Raw genomic sequence first — 24,436 nt, 5'->3', positions numbered from 1 at the left:
CTCCATACTGTTTTCCACAGTGGCTGCACGAGTTTGTATTCCCACCAACATGAGTGTTCCTATTTCTCTAAATCCTCACCAACACCTGTTGTTTCTTGTGTTGTTGATTTTAGCCATTCTGACAGGTATGAGATGATATCTCATGGTGGTTTTGATTTGTGTTTCCCCGATGATGAATGATTTTTGAGCATCTTCTCATGTGTCTGTTGGCTGTCTGGATGCCTTTTTTGGAGAAATGCCTTTCATGTCTTCTGTCCATTTTTTATTTGGATTATTTGTTTTTAGGTTTGAGTTTTATAAGTTCTTTATGTATTTTGGATACTAACCCTTTATTGGATATGTCATTTGCAAATATCTTCTCTCATTTTGTAGTTTGCCTTTAGTTTTGTTGAATGTTTCTTTTACTGTGCAGAGCTTTTTATTTTGATGTAGTCTCAATAGTTTGTTTTTACTTTTGTTTCCCTCACCTCAGGAGACATATCTAGAAAAATGTTGCTATGATCATTGTCAGGGAATTTATAGCCTGTGCTCTCTTCTAGGATTTTTATGGTTTCAGGTCTCCCATTGAGGTCTTCCATCCATTTTGAGTTTATTTTTGTGTATGGTGTAACAAAGTGGGTCAGTTACATTCTTTTGCATGTTGCCGTCCAGTTTTCCCAACACCATTTGCCTTTTTCCATTGCATATTCTTGCCACCTTTGTCAAAGAGTAATTGGCCACATAATCGTGGGTTTATTTCTAGGCTCTCTATTCTGTTCTATTGATCTATGTGTCTATTTTTGTGCCAGTACCATACTATTTTGATTACTATAGCATTGTAGTATATCTCGAAATCTGGAATTGTGATATTTCCAGTCTTGTTTTTCTTTTTCAAATTGCTTTGGCTATTCAGGGTCCTTTTTGGTTCCATACAAATTTTAGGATTGTTCCAGTTCTGTGAAAAATGTTTGTATTTTGATAGGGATTGTGTAAATTGATAGGGATCATAGCTTGATTGAGTAGCATAGGCATTTTAATAATATTTGTTCTCCCAGTTCATGCTCATGAAATATCTTTCCATTTTTGTCATCTTCCATTTCTTTCATCAGTGTTTTATAGTTTTCAGACTACAGGTCTTTTACCTCCTTGGTTAAGTTTAAGTCCTTGGTATTTTATTCTTTTTGGTGCAAATACAAATAGAATTGTTTTCTTAATTTCTCTTTCTGCTACTTCATTATTAGTGTACAGAAATGCAATGTATTTCTGTATATTCATTTTGTATCTTGCAACCTTACTGAATTCATTTATCAGTTCTAGTAGTTTCTTTGGTGGAGTCTTTAGAGTTTTCTATATATGGTATCATGACATCTACAAATAGTGAAAGTTTTACTTCTTCTTTGCTGATTTTGATGCCTTTTATTTCTTTTTGTTGTCTGATTGCTGTGGCTAGGACTTCCAGTACTATGTTGAATAAAAGTGATAAGAGTGGACATCCTTGTCTTGTTCCTGACCTTAGGGGAAAAGCTCTCAGTTTTTCACCATTGCGTATGATGTTAGCTGTGGCTTTTTCATATAAGGCCTTTATTACATTGAGGTATGTGCCCTCTAAGCCCATTTTGTTGAATACTTTTATCATGAATGGATGTGAAATGCTTTTTCTGCATTTATTGAAATGTGGAAGTAGTTCTTATCTTTCCTCTTATTGATGTGATGCATCACATTGATTGATTTGTGAATATTGAACCACCTTTGCATCCCAGGAACAAATCCCACTTGTTTGAGTTAAATGATTTTTTAAATGTATTATCAGACTTGGTTTGCTAATATTTTTCCCAGGATTTTTGCATCTATGTTCATTGGAGATATTGGCCTATAGTTCTCTTTATCTGGTTTTGGTATCAGAGTAGTGGTGGCCTCATAGAATGAATTTGGAAGGTTTCTTCCTTTTCTATGTTTTGGAATAATTAGAGAAGACTAGGTATCGACTCTTCTTTATTTGTTTGGTAGAATTCGCCTGTGAAGCCATCTGGTTCTGGACTTTTGTTTGTTGAGAGTTTTTTGATTCAATTTCATTACTAATAATTGTTCAAATTTTCTATTTTTTCCTGATTCAGTTTTGGGAGGTCATATGTTTTTAGGAATTTGTTTCTTTTCGGTTGTCCAATTTGTCAGCGTATAATTTTTCATAATCTTATGATCCTTTATGTTTCTGTGGTGTTGGTTGTTATTTCTCCCCTTTCATTTCTGGTTTTATTTGAGTCCCCTCCACCCTTTTTTTCTTCTGATGAGTTTGATTTTGTTTCCGATTTTGTTGATCTCAAAAAACCAGCTCCTGGTTTCAATGATCTGTTCTGTTTGTTTTTTGGTTTCTATTTCTTTTATTTCTGCTCTACTGTTTATTTTTTCGTTCTTTCTACTGTATGGGGGTGTTGTTTGTTTGGATTTTTTTTCAGCTTCTTTAGGTGTAAGTTTAGATTCTTTGAGATTTTTCTTGCTTCTTGAGGTAGTCTTGTATTGGCATAAACTTCCCTTTTAGAACCATTTTTGCTGCATCTGGAATTGTTCTGACCATTGTGTTTTCATTTTCGTTTCTTTTTTTTTTTTAAGATTTTATTTATTTATTTGACAGAGAGAGACAGGCAGTGAGAGAGGGAACACAAGCAGGGGTTTGGGAGAGGAAGAAGCAGGCTCCCAGTGGAGCAGGGAGCCTGATGTGGGGCTTGATTCCAGAACCCTGGGATCACGCCCTGAGCCAAAGGCAGATGCTTAACGACTGAGCCACCCAGGCACCACTCATTTTCATTTCTTTCCATGTATTTTTTTTTTCTTTGATTTCTTGGTTGACCCATTCATTGTTTAGTAGCATGCTATTTAACCTCCATGTATTTATATTCTTTCCAGGTTTTTTCTTGTGGTTGATTTCTAGTTTCATAGCATTGCCATTGGAAAAGATGCATGGTATGACTTTGATTGTTTTTAATTTGTTGAGCCTTGTTTTGTGATCTGTTTTGGAAAATGTCCCATGTGCACTTGAAAAGAATATGTATTCTGTTTTGGGATGGAGTGTTCTGAATATATCTGTTAGATCCTTTTGGTCCAATGTATCATTCAAAACCACTGTTTCCTTGTTGATTTTCTTGGATAATATGTCCATTGATGTAAGTGGGGCATTAAATACCTTTTTATTGTATTACTATCAATTACTCCCTTTATATTTGTTATCAGCTGGTTTATGTATTTTGGGTGCTCCCATGTTGGCTCATAAATGTTTACAATTGTTTTATCTTCCTTTTGAATTCTTCTCTTTATGATTATGTAGTGTCTTTCTTTGTTTTGTTAAAGTCTTTGTTTTAAAGTCTATTTTGTCTGATACAAGCGTTACTACCCTCACTTTCATTTGCGTGATAAATGTTTTTCCATCCCTTCACTTGCAAACTGCATGTGTCTTTAAGTCTGAAGTGAATCTCTTGTTGGCAGCATATATATGGGTGTTGCTTTTTTATCCATTTTTTTTTACCTTATGTCTTTCGAATGGTGCATATAGTCAATTAACTTTCAAAGTCATTATGGCTAGGTATGTATTTATTGCTATTTTGATACTTGTTTTTGTAGTTTTTCTCTCTTCCTTCTCCAGCTGTCTTCTCTCACGATTTGCTGAGGTTGTTTTTTTTTTTTTTTCCTGTTGATATACTTGGATTCCTTTCTCTTTATTTTTTGCCTATCTATTACCAGTTTTTGATTTGTGGTTACCATGAAGCTTGTATATAACATCTCATGCATATAGAAGTCTATATTAAGTTGATGGCTGCTTAAATTTGAATCCATTCTAAAAGCACTACATTTTTACTCCTCTTCCCTGAACATTTTAGATATATGGTGTCATACTTTATATCCTTTTATTTTGTGAATCCTTTGATTTTTATAGCTATAATTAATTCTAGTGTTTTTGTGTTTCCTACTTTTACTACTCCTGCTTTCCACTCCTGCCTCCACAGAGGTTTCCTTTCCACTCAGAGTCCTGTTTAACATTTCTTGAAGGCCATTTTAGTAGTGATGAATTTCTTTAACTTTTGTTTGTCTGAGAAATTCTTTGTCTCTTCCTCTATTCTGAGTGGTAGCCTTGCTGGATAGGGTATTCTTGGTTGCAGGTTTTGTTTTCTTTCAGCACTTTGAATACACCATGCCACTCCTTTTAAGCCTGTACAGTTTCTGCTGAAAAGCCCGCTGAGAGTCTAATGGAGTTTCCCTTGTATGTAATGTTTTCTTTTCTCTCTTATCACCACATTTTGCAATTTTAATAAGTGTGTGTCTTGGTGTGGACCTCCTTAGGTTGATTTTACTGGGGGCTCTCTGTGTCTCCTGGATCTGGATTTCTGTTTCCGTCCCATATTCTGGAAACTTTCAGCTATTATTTCTTCAAATATATTTTCTGCCCCCTTTTCTCTCTCTTCTCTTTCTGGGATCCCTATAATGATAATGTTTTTATGCTTTATGGTGTCATTGAATTCCCTATTTTCATTTATTATTTTTGCTGTCTCACATTCTGCTTGATTGCTTTCCTTTAGTCTGTCCTCCAGGTCACTGGTCTGTTCTTCTGCTTCCTCTAGTCTGTCTTTATTCCCTCTAGTGTATTTTAAATTTCAGTTATTGAGTTCATCATTTCTTTTTTTAAAATATTTTATTTATTTATTTATTTGTTTGTTTATTATTAATTTATTTATTTATTTACCAGAGACAGAGAGAGCACAAGCAGGGAGAGCAGCAGAGTTCTTCATTTCTGATTTTTAAAAAATGTTTTCTTTCTTTTTCTTAAGGGTCTTACTGAGGCTCTCCACTCTTTTTTCAAGTTCAGTGCATATCTTTATGACCATTATTTTAAATTTTCTATCAGGCATGTTATTTATCTTTGTTTCATTTAGGTCTCTTGCTGTGATTTTGTCCCCCTTTTCATGTCATATTCCTTTATCTTCTCATTTTGTCCAATTCTCTGTATCTGTTTCTATATGTTAGGAAAGTAAGCTATGTCTCCTTCTCTTGAAAGTAGTGGCCATATGAAGGAAAGGTCCTGTGGTGCCCTGCAATGCAATGTTCCTTGTTAACCATAACCTGGCACCTCAGGGGTGTCTTCTGTGTTTGTTACATATACCCCGCTTTTGCCTTCAGTACAATTATCTACAGTGGCTCTCTTTGCCTCATGATCAGGGTTTGGTCCCTGTGTTGTTAGGGAGCAAGTCTGGGCCACCTTAGGCTTGAGTTGAATCAGACCAGGCATTTGCCAGAGCTGTGGCAGCATCAAACTGCAGGGTGCTCTTCCTGTCTTGTTCCCTGAGAAGCTGTCATTGGTGGGCAGGTCCTTCAGTCAGACCAGACGTGTGCTCCCAGCCCACTGCTGGGTTTGCAGTCAGAATGGTGTTTGTGGTTATCTTCTTTTTTCCCTGGGGCAGGATTCACTTTGGAGTGGTTCTGGCCTCTGTCAGGGTTGCTTCACTCTGCCAGGCTTCTGGCACTCCTTTGGATGGTCTCCTGCCATGGGCATCTTGGAAGGGGCATGTCCACAGGAGAATGTGAAGTGGGGCACACAGTGTCAGCAAGGTCTATGCTGTTCCACTGTAGGAGGAGACCTGCAGCCATCCTGGAAAAACTGCCCAGTCTGAGATGGAGGGGATGGTCTGTAGAAGAGCACAGAGGTCAGGCAAGCTTTGTGGAGAGTGTTCATCCTGCATTGGTTCCTACAGTTGTCTGGGTAGGTAGGCTGTGGGGAGGTGGAAGGAAATGGCACCTACCAGCTCTTTTATTTTGGGAGTCTTCCAAAGATCCCTCCCCCAGCACATGCTCTGAGATTAGTAAATAAATCTCCTTCTTGTATACCCAAGCATTTTTTAAACTGCTGTTTCTATGCTACATTTCAGTGGAGCTGTTTATTGTCCTGTCTAAGGGCAGGCACTCAGGTTCCAATCACCCTCTGGCTCTCCCAGAGTGGAGCTGCTGAATTTTAAAGTGCTAGGTGTTAAGCCTCACTGATTGTAATAACTCACAAAATAGGTTCTATTTGTTTTCAAAGCCAAATATTATGGGGATTCATTTTCCCAGCATGGGTCCCTAATGCCTGTGGTATCTGGTATAGGGTCTGCACCTCTCTCTTTTCCTCACCCAATGTGTCCTTCCCTCCCATGGACAGTCCTGTGGGTCAGTTTCGCTCCTGACTATATCTCTGCCCTTTCTACCCTCTTTGATGTGGCTTCTCTACATTTAGCTATGGAGAGTCTGTTCTGCCAGTCTTTGGTCATTTTCTGGTTTATTTACTATAATGTGGATGTTATTTAGGTAAGATCACAGGATGAGGTGACAAGTAAGGGACAAGGATGCTCCTACTCTCCCATCTTCCTCAGAGAAGCATGTTGTTTTAGATTTCATTGTTCTCCACTGATGAGTTTGGAAACACTAGGAAATACTATACTATTGGAAAGAATGTTTGTTTTGTTAATTAAGCTAATTTTGTGGGATTTTTATTAATCTCTTTTGTATGTGTTTATTTTGTATGATGTGTGTATGACTCTGTGTGTGTTTTGTGTATGTGTGTGTGTGTGTGTGTGTGTGTAACCCTTTGGGAAGGATGTAAGATAGTTCATTATTGCTCCAGAATAAGTATATAGTGAGCTGTGTGATTAATACCTCCATGTTTAGAAAATTAAGGTGTAACATTGATATTGGCTCACCTTCGTCTTCCTGTTGGCCAAATAAAAAATGAAAAAAAAAAAACACAGAAGAGGATTTTTTTCCTCCTAAATATATTGGAATACCCATTGGGATGGGAAGAAGGCTCTTAAGAGAAAGGAAGACACAATATTGCTGCATCTTTTTTAGGAATTGTTATGACCCGAGGCCATTTTTTTCAACAGAAATCTATAACCTTATTTCCTTGCCTTCATATATGGAAAAGCTCTAAACCATATGACATTTCACATTATTCTTTACTCAGTGGGGATTAGACCAGAAATACAATAACATTGTCCATATATTTAAAACACTATCTAATAACAATTCAGGCTTTCTTACCTTCTTTGTGCTCTTCCCTGCTGGTGTTTCATTGTGTGTAACCTATCTAAAATTCCTGAAGAGTTGAAGAAGCTTTTGTTGTGAAATATAATAAAGCCTTGATTAATTGGAAGCTAACTAACCAGAACTCTCAATTAACCAGTTTTATTTGTTTATTTTTTGCTATACTCTCCTTTTAGAAGGAAGAGGCAAATGACAAGAAAACAAGCTGTTAACAGGTATTTATGTATTTATTTTTTAAAAATCAACTTCCTGGGAATGTCCTGGAGCCTGTACAGATTCAGCCCGACTTCAATAATTTTGTTCCCTGTACTGTACTTATTAAGGTAGGAAAGTAGAGCCATTTAAAATTTTTAGAGCAAATGTCAAATCTTTCTTAATCCTTAGTTAATAATAAGAAAAACAAAATCCAAATAGTTTATTAGACCCTGTCTATCCATTTGAAGGTACTAGTTAATTGGGTCTCCACAGTTTCATTTTTGACAGTAGTCATTCATATCTATTAACTGGGAATGGATTCCAGGACCATGCAGTGGGGAGATGACTTCCAGCCACAGGGAACAACTCCTTCCCTGGGAACTAAGGCAGAAGCTAGGGAAAGGCTGCAAAGTTGATGCGGGTTGAGTGAGGGTCACTGACACAGAAACCATGACACCTATGTAAAATAACAAGAAGGTAATTCACTCACCCCATGACTTTGGAATGCTTGGGAAGGTACATTCACTTTTACAGGGCAGCACAGGTTATTAAGTGTGCTGTAGCAATAAAGGGGAAAAATAGGACATCTAATCTTGTGGAGTTGTTCTAAGCATTAGGCATGGATATATTTTGTAAGCATGCCATTAGTTCTAAAATATTTGAAATTTCTTTTTCTAAAAATACATTTAAAAAAAGATTTGGAAGTCTAAGAAGATTTATGCTTGAAACTTCTTAAAATTATCTAGGACAATTTCAGCTGAATTGCAATACCATATTGCCCATATTGCTCTAGGCTTTACACCTTTTAGATTGTAATGAGGAAAATAATGGACAATAACTCAGAGAAGCAAGGGCAAAGGAGGGCAACCTGTGGTAATAAAGTGCAAAAGTACATTTTGATATTGCCTGGCAGTAGTGCCCCCTCTTCTCTTCCATATACCCTTCTCAGGTTGAATCACCCTTTGGTGACTTTTTCCCAATTTCTTCAGGGCTGCCCTTGATAATATGTTTTATCCATATTTTTCTATAAGAAAAATACCATAGGGTTATGGGGGAGATGGGGACACACCATGTGGGTTTTCAATGTAGAAAATGAAAACCACTATGGTGATGTTTGTAATATCTAGGACATTTCCTATACTAAATATTACTTTTAAATATCACGCACACTAAATAATACCCAAGTGACCTGAAGCAGTGGATGTGCCTCCTTAAGTGCCAAACTTTCTATTAGACTGTAACTTTAGTGCTGGGGGAGACTAGAATCCACTAGATTTCATTAATGAATGATTTTAACTGAAAAACTTTACATGGTTTGAGTTTTGAGTTTAGTCTTGAGATATTGAAAGTAATTTTTTTTAATTTTAAATGAATGCAATTTAATTCAGACATTGAAATTGACTTTCATTTTATTTTAATTTTCCTAGTAAAATGACTTGCAAATTAATGCAATGTTCTCTTCATTTAATTAATTGTAACAGTAGTTTATAACTATATAGATTTATTTTAGATTAATCAGAATGCACATTACATATGTACATATTTATGTAATGAGTTTTTACATTTGCTATAATCTGAGAAAAACCATGAAATGTTCTTCAAAGTATATGCACTGATGCATTCACATAAACTACAGAGAAACAGGAAAATCACAAACTCTTAACGCCTACTAATGCAAGGCTGGTAATGTAAATGAAAGGCCATAAGCAATAGGGAGTGGTGACCTGGAGAGTATATATTCTTTCCAAAGATGTCAGCTATTACTCAGTGTAGAGATTGCCACCATGTGGGAATGTAGGCCCAATATTGTTAAGCTCTCAGCTTTTTAAGAGAAGCCAGGAATGCAGATTTTTATTTGAAATTCCCTAATTCTTAAATGTTGGTAACCAACTCAATAAAAGCAAAAACAACAACAAAAAAAAAAAAAGAAAAAGAAAGAAACACTATGCAGGGTAAACAAAATCATCTATGGTCTGGATCTAGTCCACGGGCTGTCAGTACATGACCTCTGTTTTAAATTGTAAATCCTCTAGGTACTGCAATTTAGAAAAAAAAAAATCACAGTATGTTATAAATATACCTGAAGATCTTGATGATGGAAAATTCATGTAAAGTGAATTAAAAATAAGTGGAATGCTTATAAATAATTCTTATGGTAGTCAAAATTGTGGTTTTGCACGTCATGATTTTTCCTTACTATATGGTAATAGCCAAGATAGTTTCCCTTAATTTGGTTTGAAAATTAAGATGAAATTATGAATTTTTTACTTTCATATTTATCAATGAAATGCAGTGTGAAAGATCATTACTGCCATATCCAAAGAGAACATTTAAGTATAGGTTCTGTCACATAACATAATTAAGGCTTCCATTTAAAGCCTAATTCATGGTGCTTTAATAGGAAGAAGGCCATATACATAGTATGTGTTCTCTTAATTTTAAGTTTACTTGCCTTTCAACAAATTTCCAATTTCTTCTAGCAAAATTCCTTTATTTGTACAAATGGTTAAAGAAATAAAAGAAATATAAGTAGTTAACACAATAAAACTTAATTCGAACTTTTGATTGGCATTGGCAAAAATAAAACAGAAGTTGGTCATTGGTAATTTTTGTTTGAGGTAACTGATTGATCTGAGACTTCACTTGTTTGTCTGTCTTGCCCTGGACCTTAGCACACAATCCCACTGTGCTACAATGCTTTTAACATCCGTATGCCCCTTTCATCACTGGCAAGCTAAAAGTTTATTTGTCTAAAAAGGAAACAAATTCCAATCTTTCCAGAAAAAAAAGAAAAAGAAAAAGAAAAGAAACAAACTTCACTGCTTTAAAGGCCCCTAGGATCTGCACCATAAATCCTTAGGGTGGTCAGCTAAGGGGCACCTAGGTGGCTCAGTCAGTTAAGTAGTCTGCCTTCAGCTCAAGTCATGATCCCAGGGTCCTAGGATCAAGCCCCACATTGGGCTCCCTCTCCCTCTGCCTGCTGCTCCCCCTGCTTGTGCTCTCTCTCTCTCTCTCTGTGTCAGATAAATAAATAAAAACTTTAAAAAAAGGGTGGTCAGTTAACATTGTCATTTCTGATGAGAAACTTATCAGAGGACTTTTAAAAAAAGAGAAAAGTGTAAAAGAAAAAGAAAAGAATGCACAATCTCAAATTCTAAATTAACTTTTAAAAGCCTCCTATTTATCAACAAATTATTCTAGTTGCAGATTTAACACAGACATGTGTAAAAGATGAGAAATTGTTGGACAACTGGTCAATACATATGACAATGTGCAAAATAGGTGATGTTTACCTAAATAAAATTTGGGTAGACAGCGCTTCCCTTTCTAGATCATCAGATAGTTTTGACCACAAGTAATCTGTTGTGTGATAGGGATGAACGATGTTTAAATATACTAATTAATTAAAACTGTTGTCTAAAAACTCTAACAACTGGAAATTCTTAGTTAATTGGTTAGTCCTCAGAGGTAGAGAATTTAAGAAGTGAATGATTATTTGATACATTTAACCCGTGTAGACATATAAATAAGGTAATTCAGGAAAAATTTTGATGAACAGCTGCTACTCTTATTTTTGCCAGAACATAATAATATCTAACATTTTTCAGACATGATATCCCAAGTTATTTTAGGTCATTTAATCTTCATAATAACCTTACAAGGTAGGTGATATTATTGTGATCCTTGTTTTACAGATGATGGTACTGAGGCACAGAGAAGGTTAAATGACTTATCTGAGGCCACACAGCCTACAAATATCAGAGCCAGCATTTGAATCAAGGCAGTCTGATTATAAAGCTCATATACTTTGGATCAATATATTTTATAAACTGACAACTGGAATCAGACTAATTATCAAATTCATATATATATATTTATTCTGATTTACTGGAAAATGGCATTCTTATTCTGAAATCAATTTTAGTAGCATCATTTTTATTGTGTAATAAATTAGCAAGATTGATTATAAAATAGATCAAATAGAAAGAGCAGGAAATAATGAGAGACATTTGTAGACCAATAACCAAGTCTACATTTTGCTACATTTGATTCAGAGCTCTTTTTTAAAAAATGTATCTGTAAAGCATTATTGATATAACTAACACCAATTTCCTTTCTCCTCCACCCTTCATTAGAGTTAACCACTGTTTTAAAATTTGTGTGAATTATTGCTCTGTGTTTTTTTATCATATGTGTATTTATGCACAAACAATATGCAGTATTAGTTTTTGTGTTTTTAAAATATACCTAAATGGTTTGGTGCTATACTACCCTTTTGTAATCATTGTTTTTACATTATGTTTTTGAGACTTATCTATGTTGATACATGCCGATCTAGTTCATTTAAAAAATTTTTTTAAAGATTTTATTTATTTATTTGACAGAGAGACAGCCAGCGAGAGAGAGGGAACACAAGCAGGGGGAGTGGGGGAGGAAGAAGCAGGCTCCTAGCAGAGGAGCCTGACATGAGGCTCGATCCCATAATGCCAGGATCACGCCCTGAGCTGAAGGCAGACGCTTAACCGCTGTGCCACCCAGGCACCCCAGTTCATTTATTTTTTAATTGTCCATTCTACTATTTAATTGCACGAGTATACCACAGTTTGATTATTCTTTACTATACTGATGGACATTTAGATTGTTTTCAATTTTCTGTTATTACATACAGTGCTGTAAATGGACATCATGTTTTCTTGTGCCCTTTTTGGAGAATTTCTCTGGGGTATAAACCTAGAAGTAAAATCATTGAGCTGTGGGCTATGCACATCCCAACTTTAATAGTTATTGCTGAATTGCTCTCCAAAATTGTTCTGACTTACACTCCTACTAGTGTTATACAAGAACCCTTATTTCCCCACATTTTACCAATGTGGTAGAATTTTTTTAAAAGATCTTATTAATTTGTTTGAGATAGAGAGAGAGAGAAGCAGACTCCCCACTGAGCAGGGAGCCAGACTCAAGGCTCGATCACAGGACCCCAAGATCATGACCTGAGCCGAAGGCAGATGCTTAACTGACTGAGCCACCCAGGTGCCCCTGTGGTAGATATTTTTAACAAACAATTCCTTTGAAGAAAAAAATAATTCTTTTTATTGATTCTCTTTCATGATTATACCCAGAGATGAAACACTGATTCTGATCACTTAGGGCACATGACAATTCTTACTGAAACTATTTTTGTCATTATTCTTCATTTTAAAACGTACGTAGTTCAGATATGAATAAAAATACTATTTAAAGTTTGTAAAGTATTTTCCAGGTTACAAAGCACTTTCCCATAAAGCCTCATTTGATGAGAGTGTGGTATAGCAGGAAGAGCTATGGAAAGAGTCACAAGTCCATGGACTTAAAACAACACTGAAAATAACTCTGTGGCTTGGGACCTCAGTTGCCACATCCGTAAAATTAGGATGTTGGACTAAACAGTCTCCTAGAGACATATTATAACCTTTAATCTATGATGCATATGTTCCCTTTTCCCTGAAGCTATAATTTACTTATTGTGCATAAGACAAAGAAAAAATGGAATTTATCAATTTGTGAAAAGTGTTATAACACTCTCTGGCATAGTCAAGATCATATTTATTATTTATCCTATATATCTTTGTGTTTCTTTTAATTTAAGGACAGTTGGGGGTGGGAGGTGGGATAGAAGATTGAAGCAGGATCTCAGCACTATGACTAGACACACCATCTTGAATTATTCTTCAATGTTTCCCATTTTGAATCATCATATTACAAATGCTGATATACAATGAAAGTCCAACTACAATTTATTATGGTTTTGTGTTTCTTTTCAAGCTCTTTTTACATGTTTCAGATTCAGAGAAGAGGGTCTTCAATATTTCAACTCACTTAAGATTTGATTCCAATAATGCTTTTATGGTCCTGTACATAAAGGGCCCCTCCCTTAAAGTAGTGGGATGACTCAGATTGACTTTTCTGTATATTCTGTATTTCTTTCTGGATGGGGGAATAACTAATTGGATTTTGCGTTTGGGAGATTTTTTATTAAATGAGCTGGGTCTGTACCTGAAAGTTTAACAAAGAGCTTTTGGGGTTTCTTAGATTCCATGTGTACTGGAAAGAACATCCAGTTAGAAACCTGTCTAATATTGGAAGAGATTAAATCATAAAAGGTAGTCAGTTGGGGGACTCCTGGGTGGTTCAGTCAGTTAAGCACCTGCCTTCAGCTCAGGTCATGGTCCCAGGGTCCTGGGATGGAGTCCCACATCAGGCTCCTTGCTCAGTGTGGAGCCTGCTTCTCCCTCTGCCTACTGTTCCCCCTGCTTGTGCTCTCTCTCTCTCTTTCCCTCTGACATATAAATAAATAAAATTTAAAAAAATAAAATAAAAGGTAGTTAGTTGAAATTGATTTTACTTAAACTTCAAGAATTGCCAGTGTACCACACAAACACACTCACGTACCATCACACATTAACACACACAAATACATCCTATCTCTATCACAGAATACTATTATTTTCAATTACTTTTAAAAAGAAATCTATGAAGACATGAAAACAGTTATGTTTTTAGTGAAGCTTCTACTTATGGAAGGTGGTAATTGTGGCAAACAAAATCTAAATCAATTAATCTCTTGTGATGATGAAATTTTTAGGGACTTCTCTATAAGTAGTCCTGGGAAAAATTTTTGACAATGGCCTTCCTGGGAAGTGAACTGACTTCCCACAGTGTTTCAAATCAGATATTACAAGAAATTTGTTGTTAATACACTTTGTTCAGATGATCTCCAGATTAATACAATTCACATGTGTATAACTCATTGTTCAAATGTGATAATAAGCCTAGAGAATCCCACATGAGCTGCTTTTGAGGGTTTTACCTACTTGTGAACTGACTGTGGGACTCCTATTTAAGAACTTCCATTGCTATTTTGCTAATTGGCACCCCATTTTATGGTTTAAGCATAATCTGAAAACCACTATTTTGCTTTCTCTGTTACTTCCACAAGTTCAGAGGAACTTGTGCCAAATTACCTAAATCCCACCTATCCTATGTGGAGATTTAATTAGATTAGATAACTTTTTCAATAAGCACTAAGTAAATCAATTAAAACACAAGATATCACAAAGCATTTAAGCCACTTTTATAAGTCAGAGCATTTTCACAAAAGCACTTCTTGGACATAATACACTAGGTGGCTGACAAGACTATTGAAAAATCATTACTTTAAGAAAATAAATATTATGGCTGCTGAGTATTTATTAAAAAAACAACAACAACAATGGGGGGGGCAGGTGTGTCTGGGTGGCTCAGTCAGTTAAGCATCTGCCTTAAGCTCAGGTCATGATTCCAGGGTTCTGGGATCAAGCCCTCCATCGGGCTCCCTGCTCAGGGGAAGTCTGCTTCTTTCTCTCCCCCTCCCCCTGCTCATTCTCTCATGAACAAGCTTTCTCACTTTCTCTTCCAAATAAATAAATAAAATCTTAAAAAAACAGGAAAGGTGGAAACATGTTTCTAAAAAGTGCTCTTTATATTTGAGATGTTAATGGATCTTTATTTACAAAATAATTTGCAGTTGTTCCATGTAGTATTCCTTTTTTTTTTTAATGGAGTACTACACTTTTGTTAGACTAAACAAAGCCTTGGCAAAGAACATTTATTTTTTATCTCAAAACATCAAAATAATGGACATTTTTATCTGTACCTCTGTCTCCAAGAATCCCCATGTGTTTCACCATGGATGGTATCTAAATAATAATACTATAATATAGTATGGTAAATACTCCTTTTTGCTATTATTGAAAACCCAGTTTGAACCTTGAGCAAGTCATTTACATGAAGTTTCCTTGGGATTACCTACATTCTTGTCCACTCTGACCTTGTAATTTTGCTCACAGTTGGAAATGTAATGCAGAGTGACTAAGATAATGTTGTTTACACAGACTTTAAGTGGATTGACATTATAGTCAAGCAAGTGTCACATCACCCAAAGTGAAGGAAGACTTAATTACCATAATCCCGTGAATACTAAAATTTCTTGGCCATGTGTAGAATAATAATGTGTAATGTTCTGCATGTTACATTTAATAATGTGAAGGTACAATACATTAGGTCTCAGGCTGTGTGTTTCTTTAATATAAATGAAAGGAAAGTGGAATTACAGAAGGAAAATGGACTTTGTAGTAGGATACTTGTCTGAATGTTCAGGTGAAGTCTGTCTTTTGTTTTTTTTTTTAACTTAGAAGAGTTGCCTAATGATGTGAAAATGAAGGGACTGCTAAAATATCCATAAATCTAGACACCAGTGGGTAAGGTGACAGACCATGAATTTCTCTGGAGGGTGCAGGGTAGATTTAACTAAATGACTGAGACAGGATAAAAAGGAAAGGCTGATAACCACCTATTATTATGCAACGGGGAACATATCATTATTTTACAAAGATAGTGGTGACATTTTCTAAAATTGTATAGCCCTAATCTTAAATTTGTCAGTGTAACTAACTAGTTGCTAAAATGGAGTTGATTCTAAGACCCAGTATGAATGCATTTAAAAAGGCAATGCATTGTTCCTAAATTGGTAGGGTTTGTAATACATCTTGAATGCTACAAAATAATGTTAGGAAATGGGACTATTATGCCAAAATGGCCGTTCTTTGGTTTGTAGTCCTTGAAGGAATTATGTTCCATGGCAACGTGCTCTACAGTCCTGCAGATAGATACATGTGAAGTGCCCTGAAGTCTAGTCCTGCTTAGTGTTTTTGATAACAATAAGTTTTCAATACAGTGAATACATTTGCTGAAAGAGTTCTCCTCTCAGCATATTAGGACTCCAAAGATCTGCTGTTACTTTAGATTATTATCTGGAATTTTTGTTTTTTAACTAAACCTACTGTTCAAGAAGGGGCAAGTATAAAATGATTTAGCCATAAAACATAAAACTGTTTTTAAATAAATCCATTAGAAAACTGAGATGTAGGGGGCGCCTGGGTGGCACAGCGGTTGGGCGTCTGCCTTCGGCTCAGGGCGTGATCCTGGCATTCCGGGATCGAGCCCCACATCAGGCTCCTCCACTATGAGCCTGCTTCTTCCTCTCCCACTCCCCCTGCTTGTGTTCCCTCTCTCACGGCTGTCTCTATCTCTGTTGAATAAATAAATAAAATCTTTAAAAAAAAAAAAAGAAAAGAAAACTGAGATGTAAAAAATATATAACTCAATCAACTGATTTATGTAAATGATATATTATTCATAATCCACAGTACAAAGTGCTAGATCATCTGATATATACAATGTTCCAGATTTTTTTTAAAGATTTTATTTATTTATTTGACAGAGATAGAGACAGCGAGAGAGGGAACACAAGCAGGGGGAGTGGGAGAGGAAGAAGCAGGCTCATAGTGGAGGAGCCTGCTGTGGGGCTCCATCCCATAATGCCGGGATCACGCCCTGAGCCGAAGGCAGATGCTTAACCGCTGTGCCACCCAGGTGCCCCAATGTTCCAGATTTTTTAAAAAAATATGTAAAAGCTGTTAAAACATATAAAATACTGAAGGCTTTTAATAACAACAGCCATGCTTTGATATGTTCCAAGTAAGAGAATTTAAAGCATTTTGAACTGATACATCATTACAAAATATTCTCTCTACAGATAATATTTTTATTTAATTATTAAAATAAAATTATTTGATTTTTATTTGATGAAAATCAAATGATTTGGACATTTTCATTTAATTAATAAGATTTTATTTACTTATTCTAGAAAGGGAGAGAGAGCAGGGGAAGGAGCAGAAGGAGAGGGACAAGCAGACTCCACGCTGAACACAGGGCCTAACACGGGGCTCCATCTCAGGACCCTGAGATCATGACCTAAGGCAAAACCAAGAGTTGAACACTTAACCAACTGAGCCACCCAGGCGCTCCAGACATTTTCATTTTAAATGGCTAGTTCTAGCCAAATAATATATTACTGTAATACAGTTGGTTAGCAGATCTGTATGGGTATGCTGCTTTAGAGTGAAATTAGCCTAAATAACAAAAATAGTGATTTTAGGGGCACCTGGGTGGTTCAGTCCTTAAGCGTCTGCCTTTGTCCCAGGGCATGATCCTGGCGTCTGGGATCGAGCCCCGCATCAAGCTCCTCTGCTGGGAGCCTGCTTCTTCCTCTCTCACTCCCCCTGCTTGTGTTCCCTCTCTCACTGGCTGTCTTTCTCTCTGTCAAATAAATAAATAAAATCTTTAAAAAAAATAGTGATTTTATATACTTTATGCTGTAAGAGTTTTACAAATACCCATTAAATTACATATTGATATATCTAACATTTTAAGTATAAAGGTTTTTTTTTAAATTTTTTGATCATGATTTACATTTGGCAGTAAAGCACCTACTGAACATTACATGAAAGGATTTGGGACATCTATCTGAGGCAGCCCATTTAAACATAGTATATACATACTTTACTTTTGGTTGCATTAAAAACAAATTGTGCTTTCCTTAATTTGTATTTGTCCAGTTCTCCTGCTTCAAAGTCACTGCTTGTGTTTTTTGGGAGCTAAGTTAAACTTGGATTCACGTAGAGATAAAGGAGTTTTTAATAAAGTTGGGCTTGACACAAACAAGGTGGTTAGAGACAGTGTCTTTTTTCTTTTAATGAAAATTTTATTTTAGAGCAGCTTTAAATTTATACAAAAATTGCAAAGATAGTACAGAGACTTTCCTCACACTCTGGACTCAGTTTTCCTATTGTTAACATCTTATAATTAATAAATCAATTTGTCACAATTAATGAAGCAATACTGATACAACATTATTAACTAAAGTTAGACTTTATTCAGACTTCTTCAGTGTTTTCTTAATGTCCTTTTTCTGTTCCAGAAATTAGGATATCCTTACATTTAGTCATCATGTCTCTTTAGACTCCTCTTGGTTATGACAGTTTCTCAGACTTTCCTAGTTTTGGATGCCCTTGAGAGTTTTGAGGAGTACAGGTCAGGTATTTGTAGAATGCCCTTCAACTGGGGTGTGTCTGGTGTTTTTCTCATTGTAAAATTGAATTTGGGGGTAGAAGACCATAGAGGTAAAGTGGCATCTTCATATCACATATGATGTGTGATATGTGGGGTTTTTTGAGCACTTTCTTACTTTCTACCACTACAAAATGCTTCAGGCTCATCTTGTATATTTTCTGCCCTAGTCCTAGAATCAGCCATTACAGGAAGTTTTAGTTAAGGGACAATTTGATCTTTTCAATCCTGAGCAAGCACTGGAGGTGGCTAAGAAAGAGGGTTAAGGGAACTCTCTCAGTTCCATTTTCTTGCTGGTACCCTAAATTGTGTATCATTTTGATAATGCATATAGGCTTCATTCTTTCACCACATACACATCTGCCCTTTCTTTCGTAATAGTGAGGAGAGAATAAAAAACTTCGTGGTCTTCTGCACTCACAAACATTCATGGTCAGGTATAGATTTAAAAATGTAGGGGCGCCTGGGTGGCACAGCGGTTAAGCGTCTGCCTTCGGCTCAGGGCGTGATCCCGGCCTTATGGGATCGAGCCCCACATCAGGCTCCTCTGCTATGAGCCTGCTTCTTCCTCTCCCACTCCCTCTGCTTGTGTTCCCTCTCTCGCTGGCTGTCTCTATCTCTGTCAAATAAATAAATAAATAATCTTTAAAAAAATAAAAAAATAAAAAAAATGTAATGTGCAACTCTCCCAAATACATGTCCTTTCTGCAATCCACCCTCACTCTGCATCCAATATAGTAGTTTATCATCAGTTCCTGAGTCACCATGGATTCATTTTTTTTTCCTCAGAGAGGTTTTGTAGTCAAACAAGTTTGGAAAACATGGGGTTAAATACAAATAAAAATTTATCACAGGTCTTCTCAGAGCCTATAACTTGTTCATTTGCTCTATGAACCTGTAAGAGGAGATACAATACACAAGACTTTTCAGTCTTTTTTGGTTAAAAGAAACTTTTTGTTCAGACAACCAGCATTCTATGAAACACACTTTTGGAAATGCTGCTATAGTGGTAAGAGCCCTGACTTTGTAGTCAGATATCTTGTGTTTAATCCCTTACTGTACCAACAACTAGCTCTATGATCACAGGCAAATCAGTTACCATCTATAAGTCTCTGTTTTCTTGTCCATAAAATGGATCTATTAATGTTCCTCATAAGATTATTGTGAAGAGAAAAAATGAGCAGAAGTATGTAAAAATGTTTTGGAAATGCTAAAATGATGTGGAAATGTAATAAGCACCATGAAGTTAGGTACCATGCCTTTGTTTTGCTGACCACTTTTATCTCTGGTATCTAGCATATTTTCCTGGCATTTAGTCTTCAATAGTCAATAAATATTTATTAAGCAATTAAATGGTATTACTATCTCTTACATTATTTTCTATTTCTCTCCAAGTGCTGTATAGCAGCTTATGATATTTTATAAATTGTTTTTTGAAATTAGGAGTCCATGTAACAAAATACAGGTAGAAACACAGTTGAAGTGGCTATATATATGCAAAAAACCTTGTGAGGCCATCCTTTGTTTTGCTGAGCATGTGCTCACAGCCAATGACTGGCTGCATTCAGATTAGTTTTCATTACTTCAAGCAGACCCGATTTTTTTTTTTTTTAAATAAGGGCACTGGAGCTTTCACCTCAACACTGTGATGATGTGAAATTCCTGCTGCAGAGTCACTGAGCTAGTGCTAGAAGAGAAGCACCTGTGAGCACAGGCTGTCAGAGGCCTTCAGAGCCCTAGAGTAAGGCTACAGCTGCTGGGTTTAGAAGCAATTGGAAGTGCTTTGTCCTTCCTTTGCAACCATAGGAGACCAACTAATGAATTTTTACTTTCTTTGGATGTATAATTTGTGTTGATTAACAGTAGTTATTGGGTAGACCTGTGATGAGGGTGGCACGGCAGGCCCTGTTAAGAAATATATTTTGGTGAGGATAGTAGTGTGCAGATAGTAACAGGAACAGCGATCTCACATCATTCATTTTGTCTAATCCCCCACAACACGATGCATTCTGTAGGTATTCCCAGAGGTAAACTTTTTAGGTATCAGCTTCTCTTTTCAGAGAATCAATTAGAGCATGCTTATTATATTTGATTTTGAGAAATTGTCAGCCTTTCTAGAAATGCTAGGTGATTAATTGAAGTCCAGAAAGAACCCATTCAGCTTTGGAAATTGTAAAAATATTTAAATCAAATTCTAGGCTTGTGAGCTAGTGAGAAAATAGAAAAGATTAGTTTAGAGGTCTTTCCTCTCAATATATAAATCATAATGATACATATAGCAAAACTTTGTCATGAAATTCATGGGAGCTCAAAAATAGAAGTGCTTTACTTTCAAAAAGCTATATAGGATAATGGTACCCTAAATTTTCACAGGTGTTGGTCAGAGGTAGAAATTCTCCAAAGATACTTTAACAATTTGTAACATTGCTCTTACATCACATTCTGAGATGGTTAGAAATTCTCTCCCCCACCAAGTCTCCTTTCCTCTCAAAAGATGAAGTATAAATTTTAATTTAAGGCTTGTATAAAACATGTGTCTGGGTGCAGAAGTGGGGACTTAATATTAGATTATATAGTACTATGAGGGCACCAGAGTGGCTCAGTTGGTTAAGAATCCAACTCTTGATTTTGGCTTAGGTCATGATCTCAGGGTTGTGAGATCAAGCCCCACGTGAGGCTCCGTGCTGAGCGTGGAGCCTCCTTGTGATTCTCTCTCTCTCTCTCTCTATGCCTTCTCCTCCACTCATGCTTGCAAGTGTGGTCTCTCAAAAAAAAAAAAGATTATATAGTACTATAACTGCATTGTCTGATGAATTTTTCATTTTTTCCCTGAATCTACTACTTTCTTTTAAAAGTGAGATTTCCCATTCAGAGTATCAAGTACCTTCATAAAATTATTCATTACAGGTTTTAGCCAAATATATTAGCTCTTCATTTAATTGAAACTAATAGATCGTGGGACAAGATACTCATGTGCTCTTGAAAATTTTGCAACTTTCCTACATAAAATATAACCACCTTCTTTAAAATAAGCATTTACAGGAAGGAGTTTTAAGCAAATATTTCAACTTTAATTCAGGAATTACATTTAGAAATCTTTACTTGCACTTTGAAAATCCATTGAGTTTACTGAACTTGTAGCAGCACAGCTAAGTTCCAGCAACTGCAAAAATAATTAGTGAAATTAAGTTGAAAATTTTGTAAACAAGTGAAGTTATTATTCATTCTGTACCACACTACAAATGTGGGAGGACATTTTAAATGATAAATTGGGCATGAACTGCTTTAATCTGTAAACTGAACATGTTAGCAAATGGCTTGCGTTTGTAATTAGTATTTATGGCCACAGGAGAATGCCTCTTTTAAAACAGTGACAGGAAATTGATCAGTTTAGGTTGTCATAGCAACCAAAGAGTTGCACTGCTTCTGTTGGATTTAGCCCATTGTGCTATATACTCATGTTCAGAAATATATTTATGAACTATAAAGATAAACAATTCAATAATGCAAAAGAGGTTGGGTTGCCAAAATGCCAAACTGACAAAGTCCGAAAGAATGCTTGAACACTTCATAACAAGCTTAAGCATTCTATGGTTGTCATGACATTTCTTTTACAAAGCAAATGACGTCTGGAAAAAAAATTTCAAACTAGATGAAAATGCAAATCCTTTTATGACAGTATGTGGCTGTCACACTCATAATAACAGACAATAATTGATGATTTATGAGATGACACCATGGCAACAAAGTCTTTCATCATTGGCACCCCTTGGTTACTTTTATATTAGGGGCTTGTGGGTGCCTGTGAAAAGTCTCCAACACGACATACAAGAAAGTCTACTCATATCTTAATCCATTAGATCTTATTTGATGCAGGGTAGAAGTGTCGTAGATTTTAAAATCATCTGACAAAGTGAAAGCTGGCAAAGTCTATGGTAAAAAATCTCTGTTAAACTAGTAAGCATGTTCAGTAACTGAAAATGAGCAGATTTGTTTCTGTCACTTAAACTTTCAATGAAAATCTGTAACGCTTCTTTTAAGTTTGAGCGCAAGCTGTTAGGTTGCTTAAAGTTACAGTGTCTGATAATACCCTTATATAGAAAGGTGGGAGAAGGAGAAAGGGAGTGCACGTACTTTGACTAGCTTTAAGGTCAGAAGAAAGATGATTTTTATAATTTGATGTTAATGTTGAGGTCTTTATAAAAGTGGAATAAATATGTAATTGGATATTATAGAATGACTTTCATGTGTTTGGTAGGCTGAGGAATAACATGTTAGTATTACTTATAGGAGATACTCTATCAGTTTTTTTTTGTTAAACAATCTGTAACATTATTAAAAATAGAAATATAATGAACTTCCAGCCTTGGTTTTATTGTCAATTTATCAAAAATGAAAAATTTTGATATTTAGATCTCTAGAAAGTATCCTGGATTATTCAGCCACCTACTTGATTGAAACAAAGGGTTAGATCAGATGGTCATTTTGAGGTCCTTTCTGGTGGAATTGGTCCATGATTTATAAGGTGTTGTAAAAACATCAACAATTGGAGGTATTGAATGTAAAATACCGAAACTATCCAACTTAAATGACATGACTATAACATAAGCATGAACATCAAAATTAACCTAGCTTTTAAACATGAGGTTTTAACAAATTTGGATGTCAGGAATTTTCCAAGCACTTATTTATCAAATTTTAGTCTTTGTGAGGATAAAAGTCCATAACACTCATTTCCAGGATAAGCCAATTTTATAAGGTAGGATCTCTGGTATTTATGCATTAATACTTTTTATTTATACATTTTCTGAAGAAATAGAAAATCCTTAATTAACTCTGACTATGCTCAGAGATTGTAATTTTGATCTCAGTTAATAGTTTAGAAAATACAGTCAACCATTCAATGTCATAATGATTTACCTCAGTTAATATAAAAAAATAGCTAATTTTGATTCTGAATCTTCTAGGTGGTGGAGAAATCACACAAGAGTACATGATTCTTAAATTTAATTAAAATGACACCTGCTTTTGGCTCAAGATTTTGCTCAATGATCTGGAATATATATAAGGTGGAAAACACATTGTCTTTTTTTCTAGGAGTTTATAATTCAGTTGACTGAGTAACTATAAACATGAATCAACTGAGAATAAACCCAAAGTGCTAAAATAAGAAAGTGTGTAAGTGATGAATCACTAACTCCTAAAACCAACACTCCACTATATGTTGACTAACTTAAATTTAAATAAAAACTTGGAAGAAAATAAAAAAAGTGTGATATGGTATTATATATAGACTTCAGGCACAAGAATTAAAGTGGTAAACATTTTGAAATGGTTGCATAGACGACAATAAATCAGAAGGTAAGAATATTCCAACTCAGACCTTAAATGAATTTACGAAATTTGAATTGTCGAAAAAGCACCAGTATTCTAGGTTTTGAGAGCCCATGTGAGCAAAGGCACACAGATACAAATAATTACAGCATATGATGGGAACATTGTAGAACTCTGTCCCACTTACACTGAAGTGATAACACTGGGGAATAATAATAACACTTAGATTTTTTTTAAATTTTATTTATTTTTTAATGATTTTATTTTTATTTTATTTATTTATTTTATTTTTTATTATGTTATGTTAGTCACCATAGAGTACATCATTTGTTTTTGATGTAGTGTTCCAGGATTCATTGTTTGTGTATAACACTCAGTGCTCCATGCAATACGTGCCCTCCTTAATACCCATCCCTGGGCTAACCCATCTCCCCACACCCCCTTCTGAAACCTTCACACTTAGACATTGAATAGTCACCTTATTTGCGTCTTTATCACCATTCTTAATTGATGGTGAGAATTAGTCCCTCCTCTACACTGTGGCACACCACTCTTGATCTTTGAATAAAGTCCAAATATCTTAAATATGACTTTAAAGGCCTTATATCAGTGGTTCTCAACTGGAGATGATTTTGCTCCCACAGAACCTTCGACAATGTTTGGACACATTTTTGGTTGTCATACTGGGGGGTGGCGGTGCTACTGCCATCTAGTGGGTAGAAGCCAGGAATGCTGCTAAATCCTATAATGCCTGGGAAGTTCCTCAGATACAAAGAATTACCCAGCCTGGAACATCAATAGTGTTGAGGTGGAGAAATGAGAGATGCTACCCTTTATGGATCTCATCACTGCCTACTTTTTAATCTCATCTCTGCTACTTGTT

General features: G+C 35.6%; 1 protein-coding gene across 1 annotated transcript in view; it reads left to right on the top strand.

Moving 5' to 3' along the window:
- DACH2 (dachshund family transcription factor 2) overlaps nt 1–24,436 on the top strand; it is an 813,807-nt gene that overhangs the window by 223,428 nt on the left and 565,943 nt on the right. The window contains exon 2 of the mRNA XM_087860071.1: nt 7,215–7,253. Coding sequence (XP_087716197.1) covers nt 7,215–7,253 — 39 coding nt within the window. The remainder of the gene's footprint in view (nt 1–7,214; nt 7,254–24,436) is intronic.

Source organism: Ursus americanus, chromosome X (assembly GCF_024610735.1).
Source record: "Ursus americanus isolate L20-20 chromosome X, mUrsAme1.1.p, whole genome shotgun sequence".
NCBI classification, from domain to species: domain Eukaryota; kingdom Metazoa; phylum Chordata; class Mammalia; order Carnivora; family Ursidae; genus Ursus; species Ursus americanus.
This window is presented reverse-complemented; position numbering and strand designations above follow the sequence as displayed.